The following is a 21127-nucleotide window of genomic DNA, read 5'->3' on the forward strand; positions in this document are numbered from 1 at the left end:
AAAAGTGACCTTGAGGGGCGCCTGGGTGGCTCAGTTGGTTAAGCGACTGCCTTCGGCTCAGGTCATGATCCTGGAGTCCCGGGATCGAATCCCGCATCGGGCTCACTGCTCGGCAGGGAGTCTGCTTCTCCCTCTGACCCTCCCCTCTCTCATGTGCTCTCTCTCTCATTCTCTCTCTCTCAAATAAATAAAAAATTTTAAAAAATAATAATAATAAAAATTAAAATTAAAAAAAAAAAGAAAAGTGACCTTGAATGCAATTTAAAACCAAAAGGTTTCATAAGCTCAGTACAATGATGAGGTACTTGGCAGGTCTCTCAGTATTTTTTCCAGAATGTAACAGTATACCAGAGATCATAAATTTGGGTTGCCCAGGGGCCACGTAGACAATACAAGTGAGTGGCATGGAGTAAGTGTTTTTGTGGTAAACTGCAGAGCCCATGTCCCTTCCCAAGTGAGCTGCTACCACTGGGTCCTACTGACTGATGCCAGGAAAGAATACAGACCTCAATGCAGCCAGAGCTTCTGATGTTTAGAGAAAAGCGAAAATCTACACTTTATGTGTAGATTTTTCAGAATGATGGTTCAAATTTTCAGAATGATGGTTCAAATTTCTTTTGTAACACCATATGGGCCAAATGAAACACATCCATAGGCAGAATTATGACCTCTGGTCCATAGTGTGTGCTTTCCGAACTTTTTCGATAACAAAGTCTTGTCATTTTTCTAACTGCTTACCTCTTTATTTGCAGTGAATCCGGAATAATGGGGACTACTAGTGCAACGGAAGTAAATTCATCTCAAAATTACATAAAGACTAGTCACTTCTGGTCTTTGGCAGAAAAACCAAGTCCTGTTTACATTTCTAAGCATACTGGTTGGTGAGAAAAGGAAATATCAGTTAGAATGAAGGAAAAAGGGGTGAGGAAAAAGTGAAGAAAATCACAACTTTAAGATCATAGTCAGCTTCTAGACTGCAGAGCAACAAAATAATCCATGTGTTGAAATTTGAGAACTTCGTTGCCCCAACTAGTCCAACCTGGCTGTAAATTTCGAGCAAACAATTCCAAACATTCCCCATCTGGCTTGATATAGTCTTTTAGAACCTCTGTCCAAAAAAGAGAAAAAACACAAAAATTACTGTTAAGAAAGGAATCAATTTCCTTTTAGCAGTTTAAAGCAGAAAAGCGGGAATGTTTCCTTAAACAAACAAAAAAAAGGGACAGCTAATTAATTGCAAGGATTTCATCACAGGCTTTACTATTGGTAGTTAGAAGTCATTTGAAATAACCACTCCTGAGATTGGAAACACACCATCAGAAATTTCAAGAGTCTTGATTATCAGTTTTCATCTGCAGATGAGAAATAAGAATTTTAACACCCTCACAGGTGACTTTTCAGTTTTCCATTACTGCTAACATATCTCCTGAGTACTAACTTAATTTTTTTAATAAATGTAATCTGTGCATGAAAAAGAAGTATATAGAAACAACACAAAAATAACCCACTTAAAAAACTGAGATAAAATATAAGTTTCTGCAAGCATATATCTCAGCAAGAGAGCAGTAAATGAAGAACTGGATACCGATAAAAATACTGAACAATATAAATAACAAATACAATACCCTCAAAGCTAGGACTTGGTAGCACATTCCATCATTTCTAAAGTATAGATCCTTTTTACCTAAAATTTCACCATCGTATTTCCACAAGTAGTCCTTATGTAATGTAATAATAACTACTAAAAATCGTATTTTTCAGGAAAAAGCTACCTCATACAGATGTTGACTAAATGCTATGATACACAGTAACAGAAAGAAAATACGATAAAAGCTTTTTTTTTTTTTTTTTTAAAGCACATGTTCACTTGGATTACAAATATTTAAATCAATTTAACCTTGATCATTGCTGGTTAGCTATATTAACCACATTATAGGAACTGGGTATGAAAATAACAATTCAGGGATGAAAAGTCCTAGAAGAGCATTTTTTAAATATAGTTCTTAATTACTATAGAAGATTGAGCTTGGAAGAAATTTATCAAATTCCCTTTAGGAATGGTAAGTATTCCTTAGGAGTACTTGATATAGGTAAAGTTTAAAAGAAAATATATAAAAAAAATTTCATGTTCATAATGTTCTCCCAATCACTCTCACAGCAAAAGAACTGTTTATTTCTATAAAAGTATTGGTCCTGTTTATCAAAAATCAAAGAATTTAAAGCATTCATTGTCTATAACCCAACTGAAGTCACATTTGGGCTTTGATAGCTTTTAGGGGATGCTAACATGAAACTTCTAGTCCTTTCATAAGTGAATAATTAGGGCGCCTGGTTGGCTCAGTTGGTTAAGTGACTGCCTTCGGCTCAGGTCATGATCCTGGAGTCCCGGGATCGAGTCCCATATCGGCTCCTTGCTTAGCAGGGGGTCTGCTTCTCCCTCTGATCCTCCCCCCCTCATGTGCTCTCTCTCATTCTCTCTCTCAAATAAATAAATAAAATCTTTAAAAAAAAAATAAGTGTATAATTAAATGTTATTAAACCTGAGAAAGACTTCCCCAGAGTCTTAGAGGACAATAAACTTATATCACTCTTCCATTTTTTCTCCATGAATTCAATGCCTTACCAACCTCAATTCACTTTTAATGTGGTAAAGTTATATGAAGCAAAGTTTTCTTTGTTTCTGTTTGTTTGTTCAGTGTTTTGGTACAAATACATTAGCAACTCTATTCTTAAACCATAATCTGGAGTCCAAACAGGCGGGAGTCAGCCAGTCAAAAACGCTTACTATTCTGAGCATCCACTATAATCAGTATTATGGAACTTAACAAAGGAAACAGATATCCATGTTTTCTAAGAGTACACAATCTAGTAGAAAAAGATGGCCAGGCACTTGGGAGTTGACAAATATAGTACATAAAACCTAAACCCATTTACTACCTCCTACTTTCTCAATGTAACACATTTCTGCATGGTTTTTTTTTCCTTTCTGGTTGAGAAAAATAGAAAGTCAAGGAGTAATATTTTTAAAATGTTAACCACATTTCAAAACAAAGCAAAAGAAATAAAAGCAAATGAATGGAAATGTTTTATTCTTACTAATTTTAAATATCAGTTTAAAAGTAAACTCGAGATCTTAAAAGTTCTAATCACAAAGAAAACATTTTGTAACTATGTGTGGTAATGGATGTTAACTAGACTTATGGTGATTGGTGATCATTTCTCAACATATATATACATCAAATCATTGTACACCTGAAACTAATATACTGGTATATGTTAATTATACCTCAATTTTTAAAAAGTAAATTCAAATGTATAAATTAAAGAATAGGACAGATACATATACTTAGATAATTACATAACATCTGACATTAGCAAAACATACTTCTAATCAAAGAAGAGGAAACAATCCACGCATAGCCAGTCATTCCCCTTTTGCTCTGGGAACAAAGGGCAGGGTTAGGGGAGAAGGGGCTCCAACACAGTGCACAGAATCTTATCAAACTGTGTTTTACTCTTCAGATAGAAACTGTTAGTGAGTAAAGTAGTAAAAGGAGTGGAAATTCCTCTAAGGTAAAATATAAAAAACAATTTTGATCCAAATACTTTCAAATCTTTAAATTTTATAAACATTTATAATTATTAGATTACAAGCCATAGCTATTGAAGGCTTATCTTTTACTCTGTAGCAGGAAACTTCAAAATTTAAAAACAGAGTAAATGTAGCAATAAATTAAAAATGTTTGGGTGGGGGGATGGGTTAGCCTGGTGATGGGTATTAAAGAGGGCACGTACTGAATGGAGCACTGGGTGTTATACAAAAACAATGAATCATAGAACACTACATCAAAAACTAATGATATAATATATAGTGATTAACATAACATAATAAAAAATTAATTACTTTAAAAAATTAAATTTTTAAAAAAATCCTGGTGCCTCTAGAAGCAAAAGAAAGAACATTTTATTTTATGAATTTACATAAAACAGTTTAAGAACATTTACATGTAAAAGTTCTAAGCATTACATATAGAATAGAACATGTACTATCCTAAAACCTAGAGTTAGGATTTCAGAGTGAAATACAATGCAGAAATTGTTTTTTGATGGCTTTAATTTGTATAGCTCTATACCTAAAAATATATGCACTGGCTACATAGTAACATAAATTCAAAAATATAGGGTTACAAATACTTCTTGTCTACCACCACCTAACCAAAATATAAGGATTACATATCAAGTCATATGGATTACCCCCTGGCCCCCCGCAAAATCTAACTTTTCTTTTTTTAAAAGTTCTCAATCCTAAAAAAAAAAAAAAAATGTGTTTGTGCTGCCCTCTACTGGGCATATGGCAGAACTGCACTTCATAGACAGGCTGATTTTTATTAGGATTAATAAAAGACTAATTTTTATTTACTATTTTAAAACCTTGTTTTTTAAGATTAATCTTTAAACATAATTTTATCCTATGTAAAAGGAATTGATAAACAGTTTAACTATAAATTGAGAATGAAAGGCTGGGTCTTGGCTTTTAAAAGTAAAAAAATAAGCCCTAAGACGAACACTAAATTATGCTTTGATACTCACTAAATGATAGAGAAAATTCAAATTAGAAGGATACAAATTAGATTTCCTCCATTGAATACTGGTACCAAACAATTTTTTTCTCAAAGAACAGTACAATGTCACTCATTTAAGTCATAATATTAATGCAATTAAGAGTCTATGACAGTACAAAGCTTAAAGATAATTATTCACTCAGCATGCCTCTAAGTCAAGAATGGATCATCAGGAAAACATCTGAGTATTTCTCAAATGAAGTAACACTACAAATTCTTCTGCATAAGCAATTTAAGATAACAGAAATCCTAAGCGCTATCAATAAAAATTACCTTGAGACTCTGTATTCACTTTCCTATGTATTCTAACTCATGAACTAGCCCATATTCTACAAAATAATATGATAGGTTGGGGACCCTGTAGTTTTCCTGAGTGGCAGCTTAAATGTTTTGGGTTTTTTAAGCAGGGATCACCAAATTAATAAAAAAAAATTCCTTAAATTTTTTGAATAGGAAACAATCACAAATTGAGTATGTCTCAAGGACTTACATTCCTGTTTTTTGGGGGAGAGCACAGAGAAAGGGAGAGAGAGAATCTTAAGCAGGCTCCATGCCCAGTGAGGAGCCTGACATGGGGGCTTGATGTCACAACCCTGAGGATCATGACCTGAGCCAAAATCAAGAGTCGGACACTTAAGTGACTGAGCCACCCAGGTGCCCCTACATTCCTATTTTTTTAAACTCTCACTTGAAAAATTTAGCATTTACAGAGCGTCTACTATATACTACAGAATTTCAAATATATTATAAGCAATCCTCACAACTCTAAAAGATTAAATATCATTAGTCGCTCTTTAAATGAGGACTCTGAGGTAAAAAATGGTTAGAGTAACTCATTAAGTAGCAGATCCAGGATTCAAACTCATGTTAGTCAATCTCCAAAGCTAAAACTTTCCATTATTCCTTGCTGCTTAGTTTCACTGAATGATGAACATTTTACTAAATAAAGCATTAAGGCTAGTAAGAATTCTAGGCTGCAACAATTACCTTTCCAATAGTTCAGAAAAGCAACACTACCTCAACATAAAACTGAATCTCTACCAAGTATCAAGGGGATTCTCACTATCTCTCTCTGTCTGCTTTTCTGAGCTCCTGGTTTCAAAACAAGCAAGGGATAGAGCCCTCATAGTGAAATAAAGCCCCTAGTAGAACTACAATCCTTAGCTGCCCCAACAGTCTTTAGTCTATCAAGGACAGTGAGGGAGTAACAACCAATAATAAGGGGAACCTAAAAAAAATGGTATAAAAGGAAAAGCAGAGGTGAAATAAAACTAATCTATACAGCGCAGCTGGCAATCCCACAAACCTATCTCTTGCTTCAACGGTTCAATAATCTTGTTCAACAGTCTCTGGATGGGACAGACCCAGGGACCCCCTTCTTCCAATCTCTGACTACCCTCTGACCACCTTCCAATCTCCTTTCCAGGAACAACCTCCAGGACCAGCCACCCCATTTTTTGTGGTTAGCTCCTTATTGCTGACAAACGGTGAGCTCCCAGATTCCTTAGAATAATTCTCCCAAGGTGGAGGCCACTGTTAACTGTCTGGTCAACCTGTATTTGCAGACCTCTTACATCCACCTCTCAGGGCTTCTATTTGGACTGTGACGATGTGACTCCGGAAGGCCTAGGCACTTCTTCCTCAAGTTGGCCAGGCATCTCTTAGAAGATGCAAAACCAGTGCGGCAGCCACGCCCTTTCCAAAACATGAAGAATCCCTCCCAAAATGAGTGAGGCAAAGCCGTAGATGCCATGGAAGCTGCACGGCCCTGAAGAACAACCTGAACCAGGCCCTTCTGGATATGTATGCTCTGGGTTCTGCCCATTAAATCCCCATCTGTGTGACTTCCTGGAGAGCCACTTCCAGATGAGGAGGGAAAACTCATCAAGAACTTGGGTGACCACCTGACTAACCTCCACAGGTTGGTTGGTGGCTGGTCCTGCGCTGGGCCGGGCCAGTCAAGTATCTCTTCAAAAGGCTCATCCTCAAGCACAACTAGGAGCTTCCGGAGCCCAGCAGCCTTTGACAGGCACCTCCACATCCCCCTGATGTCAGAGTTTCTGCCTGTGCCTCTCCCTGCAGCCACTAGGCAGCCCTCTAACCATCATAGAGCCCTCTCTCAAGTCAGGGACCAAATGAAAACAATAAAGCTTTTGTAACAAAATAAATAAAAACACTATTCATAAATTCTGCTGTAAAATTTTAGAGTATTAACAAAAATAAAACATCCAATTTAATTTCCAATCTCTACACCATTCAAATACTAAATTCAATCCTTTCTTCAATTTGACAGACGTCATAACAATTCTATTTTATAAAAACATACCAGCAAGCGGTGGCTTATGTGAATGAAGAGTACAGGGCACACTGACAATTAACTTGTGATCTGGAATGGGAAGTACTTTTACATCTTCATTCCTAATTAAAACAAAACAACAAAGTAAATTATATTTTAAAGGACAATTTTTCATATATAAGTCACAGTTGCCTTGATTTTTTTCACCTTTCAAATAGAATCTGAATTTAAAAATAAATTCAAGAATAGAAGCAATAATGTAAATCAGCAATTTAAGTACTGAGACATTACCAAAAATTTCCTTTTCTTCAATAATGACACTTACACACTAGATAAAAGATAATATAAAATTTCATGTACCATACCATTCACACTTTTCTGGTCTGGGCCATTTTCAGATTTTCAAAAATGTAAAAATTAAGGAAAATCAATGATCACTATACTATTAATTTTGTATACATTTATACAATTTTGTATACATTTATACAATTTTGAAAAATCACTTTTCCTACCTTAATGGTACAGCAGTTTTTTCTCGAACTCTCCCCAGTATAAGACCTTCATAAGGCTTTTTGTGTGGAGAATCTAACGGGAACACAAATTCTCCTGAATTGGTGATCTGATAGGAGACAAAAAAACAAAACAAAATAGAACCATACATCTGTAAATATCCAGGAAAGAGTTTGGCTTTTTTTCTATCACTATACAGTTTCTGCCAAAGAGAAAGAAATTAAACCTCTGGGCTAGTGCTATCCAATAAAAATAAATGTAAGCCACAAATGCAAACCACATGAGTAATTTAAATTTTCTACTAACATTAAACATTAAAAAAAGTAAGAATGTGGAAGCAATTTTAATTATATATCTAGTTTAGTCTCACATATCCAAAATACTATTTCAATATGTAATAAATTCAAAAAGTTACTGAGGTATGTTACATTTCTTCTTTCATACTAGGTGTTTGAAATCCAATGTATATTTTACACTTCACATCAATTCAATTTTGACAAGCCACATTTCAGGTGCTGAAGAGCCACACATGGCTAGTGAGCATCACTTGGACAGAGCAGCTATAAGGGACTAACATATTTTAAATATCACTTTATCATCTTACACATAAAAATCTACTTTTCATTAAAATGTATTCCTGAAACCATGTTATCATTAATTCATTTATTCATTCAAATAATATTTACTGATTACTGGCAATGTGACTAAGTGGATTATAATAAAGTATATCTTATTAAACTTTACAGAATACAGTGTCATTAAATACTGTCAGAGCTAGAATTAGTAATAAAAAAAGCTCAGAGACTGATAAGATAGACAATACTTAGTCTAATCCCTTGGCATTTTAATCCAGAAATTCAATTTTGTCATTTCATCCTGGAGTGATCATACTCTCAAAGACTCACTTAAAGCTAATCAAATTGAAAACACAATTTATAATAGCAATATCAATTAACTAGCCATTAAAATACATCTTTTCACCATCAGAATATTCACAGCTATTATCTATTGAACCTTTTACTAAATATCAAGATAACTAAAAAGCCAAATCAGTAAAGTCCTATTATCACCTCTAGGGCCCAGGAGAGACAGCATCTCTTCCACACAGTGCTGTATAAATACAGGCAAATTCTTATTATTTGGATATATTTTATATTCAATGCAAATTACTTCTTCTGTTATAACAGTACATATAGGTACCTAACAGTGTTTCATATAATATACTGTATTTTTGTTTTAAACTCTGGGCTTATCATATCATCTCTTATACTGATTAGTACTACAAATGAATAGGGTAGTCTTAGATTTTATGTATTAACATTTTACTGGTTTTGATTTCAGAAGGTACCCTTTTCCTGACTTTGACCCCCATCTCTGACAATAAGAGAACTGTCATAATGTACAGGGTAGAATGGAGTTTTATATTCCCATCAATGTCCTATATACCAAATCAACCAAAGCTAAGCCCAAAGTATGTTATAAAAGCAAAGATACCACTGTTAATGTTTGTTTGCTAAGTCCATTAAAATAGGTGCAAATAAACAATATACACACGTTTTAGAACATATACCAGTATACCACAAAATACATACAAAGTACATAAAAATAGAACTCTCCCGTTTAAAATGAATGTATCAGCTATACAAATATTAAACATTCAAGTGATAACAAGTTGGCTTATCTTTTTGAAATGTAGGAGGGCTTTTGCAAAATTCATCTAAGTAGACAACGCATCTTTAAAAGGATGTCCAATGGACTCTGAACTGATGCCTTATTTTTCTGTATTTTTTTGTTCTTTATAGTAAACAGAGATATTAAAGATCATTCAACCAATCCAAGAATTGGAGTCATCTCTTTCAAAATAGGCATAGCAGCACATAAGGCACTGAGGACCTAAGTTAAAATTTCAAGTACGTAAGGTTCTTGGTTCTTTCCACCTCTTCCATGCTGGGTTACTTAGCTATTCTCCCTCCCATCCCCAGCAACATAAGAAAAAAGAAAAAAAAACAGGAAAGAACCCACAAAGGGTGACTGAAATTGTGGATGCGTAAAGAGCAAGAAGATGAAGGACAAAACTATTTCTATGTTTCCTGATAGATTCTCCAAAGTTTTTGTTTGTTGTTTTTTAAACTACAGACATCAGAGCTTTTTAGAATGTCATCCTGATATCTCCCTGAATCAAATATTTCCTAAGGCCAGCAGTTTGAGACTCTACCACAAAAAGACACAGAACAAAAAGTAAAAAGCCTTTGAGAATAAGAAGATATAAGTATTTAGCATCAAAAAGAAACAAGTATTTAGTATCAAAGTAAAAGTTTTAAATAGACTGTTTTGAAGAAGTAGAGCAGTGCCATGTTAAGTATTAAAAATTAGATGCTATATTTATGTGACTTATATGTCACACTATATTAACAAATAAGTTAATTTTTCAACTTACTTTTACCCAGTGCCACTCAGCAACTATCTCAACAGACCAAGAAGGATAAAGTTCTTCCTTTACAAAACGCAGGTGCTTCTGTCTATTGGTTACCCAAGTAATGATAAGACAGTTTGCAGCCGCCAATTTAGGAATAGGTATCTGCTTTATTTGCAATGGTGATAAATAGCTGTACCTAAAAAAAACCAGAAAAAGATATTAGCAAAATTCACTGCAAAAAGGAAAAATAAGCAGACAGAAGACCCATGTAATATTGACTCCACAAAGCTCCTGTACCTATTTGTGTAACTAAACGTGAAGCCACAGTGACACCCAGTGGACACATTATTACATGCAAGTCAGAATTAACCCTTTTTCATTTTTAATAAGAAAATTGTCAGGCTAGCTTTATCATTTCTAAATGTATTACATTCCAGTAATTTCACTAATATGCTTGTCTCCCATTCAAAATTAATCAAATATCATTGTTTGGTTTCCATAATCTGTACATTACACAGGGACCCCATCACAGTGAGTCTTGAAACTATCTCAATATTCCACTATATTTTCAACCCTCAATCTATCATCTTGCTTCTTTTTTTTTTTAAGATTTTATTTATTTGACAGAAAGAGAGAGCACAAGCAGGGGGAGCAGCAGGCAGAGGGAGAAGGAGAAGCAGGCTCCCCACTGAGCAAAGACCCCAACGTGGGGCTTGATCCCAGTACCCTGAGATCACAACCCGAGCCAAAGGCAGATGCTTAACTGACTGAGCCACCCAGGCGCCCCATCCTGCTTCTTTCTTATTCCAATCAATTCCACTGGCTCTTTGAAACCCTCATGCTTTCAGGGTGCCTGGGTGGCTCAGTCGGTTAAGCGTCTGTCCTCAGCTCAAGTCATGGAACTCCCTGCTCAGCGGGGAGCCTGCTTCTCCCTCTCCTTCTGCTGCTCCCCCTGCTTGTGCTCTCTCCTTTCTCTCTTTCAAATAAATAAATAAAATCAAGAAAGAAGACAGAAAGAAAGAAAGAAAGAAAGAAAGAAAGAAAGAAAGAAAGAAAGAAAGAAAGAAAGAAAAGAAAAGAAAAGAAAAGAAAAGAAAAGAAAAGAAAAGAAAAGAAAAGAAAAGAAAAGAAAAGAAAAGAAAGAAAAGAAAGAAACCCTCATGCTTTCATTTAAAAAAAATTCTATAGTCTTGCACCCCCTAGTCATTAATAGCATAAAGTTTAGTTTCTCTTGCTGGAACTATTTGCTCTATAAAATCCAATCTAATGAATGTGGGCCTTTCTGTAACACCCAATACACACAACAGAGAGAGGAGAGTCCGTATCTCCTAGCTCCCCTATTAGCCACTTCCAGGCTAAAACTCCTCCACATTTGCATAAAATCCACTCCTCTGAGAGGTATGCCATCTGGCTGTGCTAGAATGTAATGTTCTTTATTGAACCCATTTCTTCCTCACTCTCCATAATCAATGAAGCTTTAAGCTCTAAGATCCTTCTACCTTACTAACACAAATCTTGCCATTATCCTGGCAATTTCAAGGCACAATTTATATAATGTGCATACCTCAACTATTCTTCCCCTAAACAAATACAATTGCATTCATCCCAATAATCCATTCCAGTTACCTTAACCTGGACCTCATCATTACTCACACTGATTCCATCTCTGAAACTAAACATTGATCTATCTCTGGCTGTAACCTTCTACCCCTAACCTATTCTTTGACCTTATCAAAGCAAACCGTGCCCCATTCCTCTACTTTATTGAGTCTATCATTTCTTCCTGCACACATGCACCTCTTCTCCACAGACTACCAATCATTTCACCGCCCTCTCATTAGCACCCTAAAATCCCATCCACCCCTTAACCCTTCACCCCACAGCTCCTTCAAACCTCTAATCTTCAATTCAACCCAACTTCCACACAATTCAATTCAACCTCTTCATATGGGGAGAAAAATGCAGAAGTGAAGAACTGGGTCAATTAAACCCATTCTCAGGCTCTCAAAATGATTCATCATTCTTTTACTTATCCTTAGTCAACTACAAACCCTCTTCTCTTTTCAAATCTCTTACCTAAACTCACTCTTGGCAGATGAAGTTAACTCATGTATCAGTAAAAATAAAGACCACCTGACCCCTTCAACTACCTAACCCCCTCTCTCTCCTTATATACCTTCACTTATCCATTTGTATACATTTCCTCTTAAATCAAATGGTACGGCTTCACCTATCTAAAGCTTACCCCCCAGCTGTGTTCTTATTCCCATCTTCCGGTATCTTACAATGCTAGTTATTCCTCTCCTTCTGTGTCTCAACCTCTCTAGCAGTTCCTTACCATCAGCCTAGGTTTTAAAGGAAGAAAAAGAGAGAAACAGGGGAGGTAGGGAGGGGAAGAGAGAAGAGAAATTCCCTCAATTCTACAACTAAGCTAAGGACTGGTATGCATTTATCTTTCTACTTTGTCTCCTTTATTTTATTCCTCAGTTGACTATAATGAGGTTTCTACTACTATACCTGCTCTGGAAAAAAGTAAATGACATCCTAATGGCCAAATGCAAAAAACACTGGAATCCAGTTCTCACACATAGCAACTGTATAATGTGAGGATATGATCAATAGTATTTCTTGAATAAATGAGTAAAACAATTCATATCTCATGCACCCATTTCCTACCATCCAGACCAGTGCTCTTCTAGTAGACTAGCATTCCTTATAATCAAAGTGATAACTTAAAAAAACTAAGTTTGCCAAAGTATGAAAAACATCAGGTCAAAAATTTGAAGTTTGATGTTCCCAATAACTGCAGATTCTTTGATTGCCTTGATTTTATTTAGTTGGGTTGATGTGCGGTAAGGGGGGAGGAATGAAATATTCCATTTTTTAGTTTTAATCTCCTAGAAATCACTGAGCAAATTCCAAAATATGCATCTTTATCACTAAAGTAGCATTCTTACCGAAAATATTTAACCTGAATCTCATGAAGGAACAATCAGACAAATCCAAATGGTAGGAAATCTACAAAAAAGGAACATGGGATCTTAAAAAAGAGTCAATATCCTGAAAAGTAAAAAATGGCCAGGAGACTATTCTGCATTAAAGGAAAAAAAGAAAAATAAAGACCAAATATAATGTGTGATCCCTGACTGGAGCTTAAATCTGAAAACTGAAAAGAAAAATATAGCCATAAAAGAACACTTTGAGAAGAGGTTAAAAAAAAAAAAAAAAAAATATATATATATATATATATATGTATACACACACATAATGTGTATTTGATAATATTATTAATGGCAATTAATGGAGATGGAGAAAGAAAATACACACAAATGTGGTAGAATATTAAAAACGGGTGAATCTAGAGGAAAGGCAATTTGATATTCATGTATTATTCTTTCACTTTTCTCAAAGTTTGGAATTTTTTAAATCAAAAGTTGAAGGAAAGAAACAATATGATAAATCATTACAAAAAAATCATAAACATATACTTACAAGCTAAAAAAACAAAAAATTTCAAAAAAAAATTTTTTAAACAAAAAATTTCAAAACATGCTTATGTAAAAGTATCATAAAATATTATAAAAGGAATGAGTTTATTTTTCAGAATTATAAAAGCTGCCTCCAAAGATATTGCTAATTATGATCAAGCATTTACTTTTTTAAAACTTCTAAAGAGTATTCAAGAATAACATATAAAAAAAACTATCAATTTTCATTAAAATAAAAGGCAAATGAAATTTAAATTTAGTATTTAAAAAAAATTCTTACAGAAAACTGGAACACATTACCAAAGAATATAAAATTGGACTCTTTGATTCTTTTGAATTTAACACTTAACTCTAATAATGAGAAATAACTGGGAACAGTCTTCAACAAATGATGCTGGGACAACTGGATATCCAAATGCAAAAGGATAAAATTGTGATTCCACCACACATCATACATAAAATTAAACTCAAAATGGATCAAAGACTTAAACGTGAGAGTTGAAACTCTTAGAAAACATAGGTGTACATCATTGTGACCCTGATTAAGGCAATGGTTTCTTAAATACAACACCAAATGCTCAGTAACAAAAAGAAAAATAGGTTAAGCTGGACTTCAACCAAGTGTAAAATTTAGTGCTTTGAGAACACGAGAAAGAAAGTGAAAAGGTAACAAGAGAAAATACTTGCCAACCATATATGGTAAGGGCCTAATATCCAGAATGTATAAAGAACTCTTAGAAATCAACAAAAAGTAACTTAATTTTAAAATGTGCAAAGGATCTGAACAGTCAGTTCTCCAAAGAATATATAAGGATGGCCAATAAGGACATGAAAAGATGTTCAATATAATTAGTCATTAGAGAAATGCAAACCAAAACCACAGGTATCACTTCATACTCATCAGGATGGCTATAACTGAAAACAAACAAAACAGAAAATAAGTGTCACTAAGAATGTGGAGAAACTGGAACCCTCGTATGTTTCCAGTGGGAATGTAAAATGTAAAATGACACATCCACTGTGAAAAATAGTTCAGTAGTTCCTCAAGAGTTAAAGGTAGAGTACCATGTGATGCAGCAACCTTACTCCTAGGTATATACCCAAGATAAATGAAAACATGCTGTCTAGAAGTAGGCAACTTGGAGCAGGCCTTAAGACTGCCCTCTCTTGTACAATCAACTAGACGTTTGGGCAGTTTCCAAAACCACTCTGAGGTTCAATAATTTGTCAAAAAGACTCATAGAACTTTACTGAAAGCTATTATAATCATGTTTACAGCTTATTAAAAGAGATGGCTTATTACAATTTATCACATAACGGTTATCACGGTTTAATACAGATTAAAATCAGCCAAAAGAAGAAACTCAGAGCAGAGTCTGGGGGGCTTACAAATACAGAGCCTCCAATGGTCCTCTCCCATGGAATCAGAACACATTACCCTCCTGGCATCTATGTGTGATAATACACACAGAGTACTGCTAAGCCAGCTTCAGAGTCCAGAGTTTTCACTGGAGATGCATTACATAGGCAAAATAGAGTGACTAATTGCCCAGGTGGTTGAACTCAGTCTCCAGGTTGACTAATATCACTGGGACCCAAAGCCTACCCTAAATGACATGGTTGGCCTTTCTCGTGTAGCAGTCCCCACCCTAAGATTATTTATATAGCCAGTCTCCCAACTTCCCCCCCAACCCAAGCACAGGTATAGATTCCCTCCCAGAAGCTGAAGGCAAAGGTGAAACTTTGGGCAAGGCCAAATTCTTTAATACACATGTTCACAGAAAAGCTTGTACAGGGGCGCCTGGGTGGTGCAGTTGGTTAAGTATCCAACTCTTGGTTTCAGCTCAGGTCTGATCTGAGTGCTGTGAGATCAAGCCCATGTCAGGCTCCACATTCAGCATGCAGTCTGCTTGTGATTCACTCTCCCTCTCCTGCCCCTGCTCTTCATGCATGCACGCTCTCTCTCTCAAATAAATAAATCTTAAAAAAAAAAAGAAAGAAAAGCTTGTACACAAATGTATTGGCAGCACTATAGCCAAAAGCTGGAAACCATGCAAACATCACCCACTGATGAATGGATAAATAAAATGTTGTACGTATATATGTGTGTGTGTGTGTGTGTGCGCACGCACCCATCCATCCATCCATTGGAATATTATGCACCAATTAAAAGGAAGTACTGATATATGCTAAAACATGAATGAACTATGAAAACAAATATCAAATGAAGTAAGCCAGACACAAAGGCCACGTGTCATATGATTCCATTTATATGTAATGTCCCAAAAGGTAGGCTCATGGAGACAAAGAGAAGATTAATGGTTGCAGAGACTGGGCAAAGAGGGGAAACAGGAGGAACAGGGATTCTTTTGGGGATGATAGAAATATTCTGGAATTAGATAAGGTAGTAATTGTACAACATTATGAATGAATTAAACCACTAAACTGCACACTTTAAAGTGCCTAAAATGGTTAATTTAATCTAGTTTTCAAAAACCTGAGAAGCCTGGGTGGCACAGTCGGTTAAGCACTGGACTCTTGGTTTCAGATCAGGTCGTGATCTCAGGGTCATGAGATCAAGCCCCGAGTGAGGCTCCGCACTCAGAGTGGAGTCTGCTTGGGATTCTCTCCCCCTCTCCCTCTGCCCCTTCCATTCATGCTCACTCTCTCTCTCTCTCAAATAAATAAATAAATCTTTTTTTTTAAAGATTTTATTTATTTATTTGAGAGAGCGACAATGAGAGAGAGAGAGAGAGAGCACATGAGAGGGGGAAGGTCAGAGGGAGAAGCAGACTCCCTGCTGAGCAGGGAGCCTACGTGGGACTCGATCCTGGGACTCCAGGATTATGACCTGAGCTGAAGGCAGTCGCTTAACCAACTGAGCCACCCAGGCACCCAATAAATAAATCTTAAAAAAAAAAAAAAAACCTATATTGGGGCGCCTGGGTGGCTCAGATGGTTAAGTGTCTGCCTTCGGCTTAGGTCGTGATCCCGGGGTCCTGGGATCGAGTCCCACATCGCGCTCCCGGCTCGGCGGGGAGCCTGCTTCTCCCTCTGACCCTCTCCCCTCTCATGCTGTTTCTCTCTCACTCGCTCTCTAAAAAATAAATAAAATCTTTAAAAAAAAAAAAAAAAACCTATATTAGTACCCTTCTCACAAAGAGCATCCAATCTAATGTTTACAATCTAATAATAAAAGAAAAAAGAGATCACTCACCAGGAGATTATGCTAAGTGTAGTAAGTCAAGCAGAGAAAGACAAGTGTCATATGGTTTAACTTTTATGTGGAATATAAGGAATAGCATGGAGGACATTAGGAGAAGGAAGGGAAAAATGAAGGGGGGGAATCAGAGGGGGAGATGAAACATGAGAGACTATGGACTACAGGAAACAAACTGAGGGTTTCAGAGGGGGTGAGGTGGGGGATGATTAGCCTGGTGATGGGTATTAAGGAGGGCACATATTGCATTGAGCACTGGGTGTTATATGCAAACAATGAATCATGGAACACCACATAAAAAACTAATGATGTACTGTATGGTGACTAACATAACATAACATAAATAAATAAATAAATAAATAACAGACCGAAAGCATTAAAATTTGCTAAGAGGGTCCAAGATGGTGGCACAGGAAGACTCTGAACTCATCTCCTCCCACACACTAAATCTATACCTATATAGAGAGACATTCCTCCAGATGAAGAAGAGAAGGCTGACTGCACAGCTTCTACACAACAAACGATAAAGGGACCAATAGGGAAAAGTAGGAGAAATATGGACATAACAGGAACCCCAGTCTTGACTAGGTGACCTGCAGTAGAGGATATTAATGAGAGGCCAATGCACAGGCTCACCTGCCCTCAGACATAGCAGTTTAAACTGCAAACAGACTATAAATGAAGGAAATCCATGTACTAACACTAGAGCCTCCAACAAAAAGGTAGAGAACCAATGGAACTCTCACTGGGGTAAGAGGAACCAGCAAGCGCCATTTTTACATTCTGCATCTACCTTCATAGTGTAAACAGAAGCTGGGTCCGGGTACTTTACCAACCTGGTAGGGCCACCCCAGCACACTCCAGACCCCTGGCCCACTCCAGCTCCAGCTATCCCTCAAAGGCGGCTCCCACACAGTACACCCCCAGTCCCCAACCACATCAGCCCTAGCTCCAGCCATCCTGCCAAGGCAGCCCTGACACAACACCCTCCAGGACCCAACTGGCCTGTGCCCACAGCACAGCACATCCTGAGACATACCAAGCTTAAGCCCACTTCTGCTCCAGTAATTCCACAGAGATGGCCACAGCACAACATGCCCCAGGACCCCCAAGTCATGCCCACTCCAGCTCCAGCCCACCTGCCAAAGCTACCAGGCATACAGTCTATGCAGCAGGCAGTCCTACATAAGGCCACTCTTTCAATACCAGGAAACTTAGCTCTTACAGCTATTCATAGAAACACACACAGGAAATCAAATAAAATGAGGAGACAGAGAAATACGTTCCAAACAAAACAACAAGATAAAACCCCAGAAAAAAAGGAAGACCTAAAGAAAAGGAGATAAGTAATTTACCTGATAAAAAGTTCAAAGTAATGATCATAAAGATGCTCATCATTCAACTTCAACATAGAGAAAGAAAATATAAAAAACCAATCAGAGCTGAGGAATACAATAACTGAAATGAAAAATGCATTAGAAAGAACCAAAAGCAGATTACATGATAGAGAAGAATGAATCAGCAATGTGGAAAAGAGAATAGTGAAAACAGCAAAAAAATTTTTTTAATGAGGACAGTTTTAAGGGACCTCTGGAACAACAAGCATACTAACATTCATATTATATGGGTCCCCAGAAGGAAAAGAGAGAGGAAAAGGGCCAGAAAATTTGAAGAAATAATGGCTGAAAACTTCCCTAACTTGAGAAAGGAAACACATATCACATGCAAAAAGCATAGAGTCCCTAATAAAATAAAACCAAAGAAATCCACCAAGACACATTATAAATAAAATTGCAAGTTAAAGATAATGAGAGAATGTTGAAGGCGGCAACAAAAAAAACAAAAAAAAAAATTGGGGCGCCTGGGTGGCTCAGTTGTTAAGCGTCTGCCTTCAGCTCAGGTCATGATCCCAGGGTCCTGGCATCGAGCCCCACACTGGGCTCCCTGCTCAGCGGGAAGCCTGCTTCTCCCTCTCCCACTCCCCCTGCTTGTGTTCCCTCTCTCGCTGTCTCGCTCTCTGTCAAATAAATTAAATATTAAAAAAAAAAAAGTCATAAATGAAGAAAATCCCGTAAGATGATCAACTCATTTTTTCAGCAAAAATTTTGCAAGCCAGGAGTGCCAGGATGTATTTAAACTCCTGAAAAGGAAAAACTTACAACCAAAAATACTCTATTCAGCAAGGCTGACATTCAGAATTGAAAAAGAGATAAAGGGTTTCCCAGACAAGCAAAACCTAAAGGAATTCACCCCAACTAAACCAACCTTACAAGAAATGTTAAAAGATCTTTAAGCAGAGGGCGCCTGGGTGGCTCAGTTGGTTAAGCGACTGCCTTCGGCTCAGGTCATGATCCTGGAGTCCCTGGATCGAGTCCCGCATCAGGCTCCCTGCTCGGCAGGGAGTCTGCTTCTCCCTCTGACCCTCCCCCCTCTCATGTGCTCTCTCTCATTCTCTCTCAAATAAATAAATAAAATCTTTAAAAAAAAAAAAAAAAGATCTTTAAGCAGAAAAGAAAATGCCATGACTAAAAACAAGAAAATATATGAAAGAAAAAATCTCACTCATAAAAGCAAAAGTATAGTAAAGGCAATGCATGAACCAATGAAAAAGCTAGTATGAGGTTAAAGACAAAAAAGTAAACTCAACTGTAACTACAATAAGTAGTTAAGGGATATACAAAATAAAAAGATGTAAAATATGATGTCAAAAACAGAAAATGTTAAGAGGCAGTAAAAAAGCAGTGCTTTTAGAATGCATTCAAACTGAAACAACTATCAGCTTAAAACAGACTGCTAAATATCTAGGTCAATATATATATACACTTCATTGGAACCACAGACCAAGAAGCTACAATAGACAAAAAATAAAGACACAAGGGGCTCCTGGGTGGCTCAGTTGGTTAAGCGACTGCCTTTGGCTCAGGTCATGATCCTGGAGTCCCAGGATTGAGTCCCACATCAGGCTCCCTGTCAGCAGGGAGTCTGCTTCTCCCTCTGACCCTCCGCCCCTCTCACGTGCTTGCTCTCTCTCCCTCAAATAAATAAATAAAATCTTTAAAAAATAATAAAATAAAGACAAAAGAACCCAAACATAACTCTAAAGAAAACCATCAAATCACAAGGGAAGAGACCACAGGAAGGACAAATAAACAGAGAAGTACAAAAATAACCAGAAAACAATTAAAGTGTAAATAAACACATGCCTATCAGTAATTACTTTAAATATAAATGGACTAAAATGCTCCAATTAAAAGACACAGGGAAGTTCAATGGCTGAAAAAAACAAGACCCATCTATATGTTGCCTGCAAGAAATCACTTCAAATCTAAAGACAAACACAGACTAAAAATAAAGGGATGGAAAAAGGTATTCCATGCAAATAAAAACAAAATGAAGGCTGGAGTACCAATACTCGTATCAGACAAAACAGACTTTACAACAAAGACTGCAACAAAAGATAAAGAAAAGAATTACATAATGATAAAGAGGTCAACCCAAGAAGATAATATAACAGTTATAAATATTTATTCATCTGATATAGTAGCACCTAAATATATAAACCAAATATCAATAGACCTAAAGGAAGAAATTGACATTAATTACAATAATGATAGAGGACTTCAACACCCCACTTACATCAATGCATAGATCACCCAGAAAGAAAATCAATAAGGAAACTTTGCCCTTAACACATTAAACCAGATGGACTTAATACATATATACAGCACATTTCACCCAAAAACTGCAGAATGCATTTTTTTTAATGGCACATGGAACATTCTTCAGGGCAGATCATATATTAGGCCACAAAACAAGTTTCAATAAATTTAAAAAGACTTAAATCATATCGAGCATCTTTTCCAACAACAATATGAAACTAGATATCATTTAAAAGAAGAAAACTAAAAGTAATAATAATAATAATAATAAAATAAACAAGTAGATACTAAGAAACATTACTACACAACCAATGGGTAACAAAGAAATCAAAGAGGAAATCAAAAAATACTTTGAGACAATGAAAATGGAAACACAACTTTCCAAAATTGGAACAAAAGCAGTTCTAAAAGGAAAGCTCATAGCAATACAAACCTACTTAAGAAACAAGAAAAATCCCAAGTAAACAATCTAACCTAAACTCAAAAAAGAAGAATGAAGCCCAAAGTTAGTAGAAGGAAGGATATAATAAAGATTAGAGTGGAAATAATTGAAATAGAAATTAAAAAATAAAAAAGATCAATGAAACTAAAACCTGATTCTTTGAAAAGCTAAAATTGAAAAACTCTAGCCAGACTTATCAAGAAAAAAAAAGGGGGCTCAAAGGAATAAAAGCAAAAATGAAAAAGAAGTTACAACTGAAACCACAAAAATATATATAGAAGACTATCACAGGAGACTACTAAAAAAAATTATATGCCAACAAAACAGGAAACCTAGAAGAAACACATAAATTCCTAGAAACACACAACCTTTCAAGACTGAATCAAAAAGAAATAGAAAATCTGAATATACCAATTACAAGTAATGAAATTGAGTCAGTAATTTAAAAACTCCCAGAAAACAAAAGTCCAGGAC

At 36.1% G+C, this 21127-nt stretch overlaps 1 protein-coding gene across 4 annotated transcripts in view; it reads right to left on the reverse strand.

The window, feature by feature from the left end:
- Positions 1–337: 337 nt before the first annotated feature.
- The window catches only part of METTL4 (methyltransferase like 4), a 41103-nt gene continuing 20313 nt past the window's right edge, over positions 338–21127 (reverse strand). For 3 of the 4 annotated variants that reach the window (XM_034996330.1, XM_034996331.1, XM_034996328.1), the window contains exons 6-9: positions 9866–10040; positions 7431–7537; positions 6949–7040; positions 338–1108 (exon numbers count right to left, since the gene is read on the reverse strand). In XM_034996330.1, coding sequence (XP_034852221.1) covers positions 963–1108; positions 6949–7040; positions 7431–7537; positions 9866–10040 — 520 coding nt within the window. In that variant the 3' untranslated portion in view covers positions 338–962. The remainder of the gene's footprint in view (positions 1109–6948; positions 7041–7430; positions 7538–9865; positions 10041–21127) is intronic. The other variant, XM_034996332.1, reaches the window with a different exon arrangement.

Source organism: Mirounga leonina, unplaced genomic scaffold (genome assembly GCF_011800145.1).
Source record: "Mirounga leonina isolate KUSES-001 unplaced genomic scaffold, KU_Mleo_1.0 Mir_93, whole genome shotgun sequence".
NCBI lineage: Eukaryota > Metazoa > Chordata > Mammalia > Carnivora > Phocidae > Mirounga > Mirounga leonina.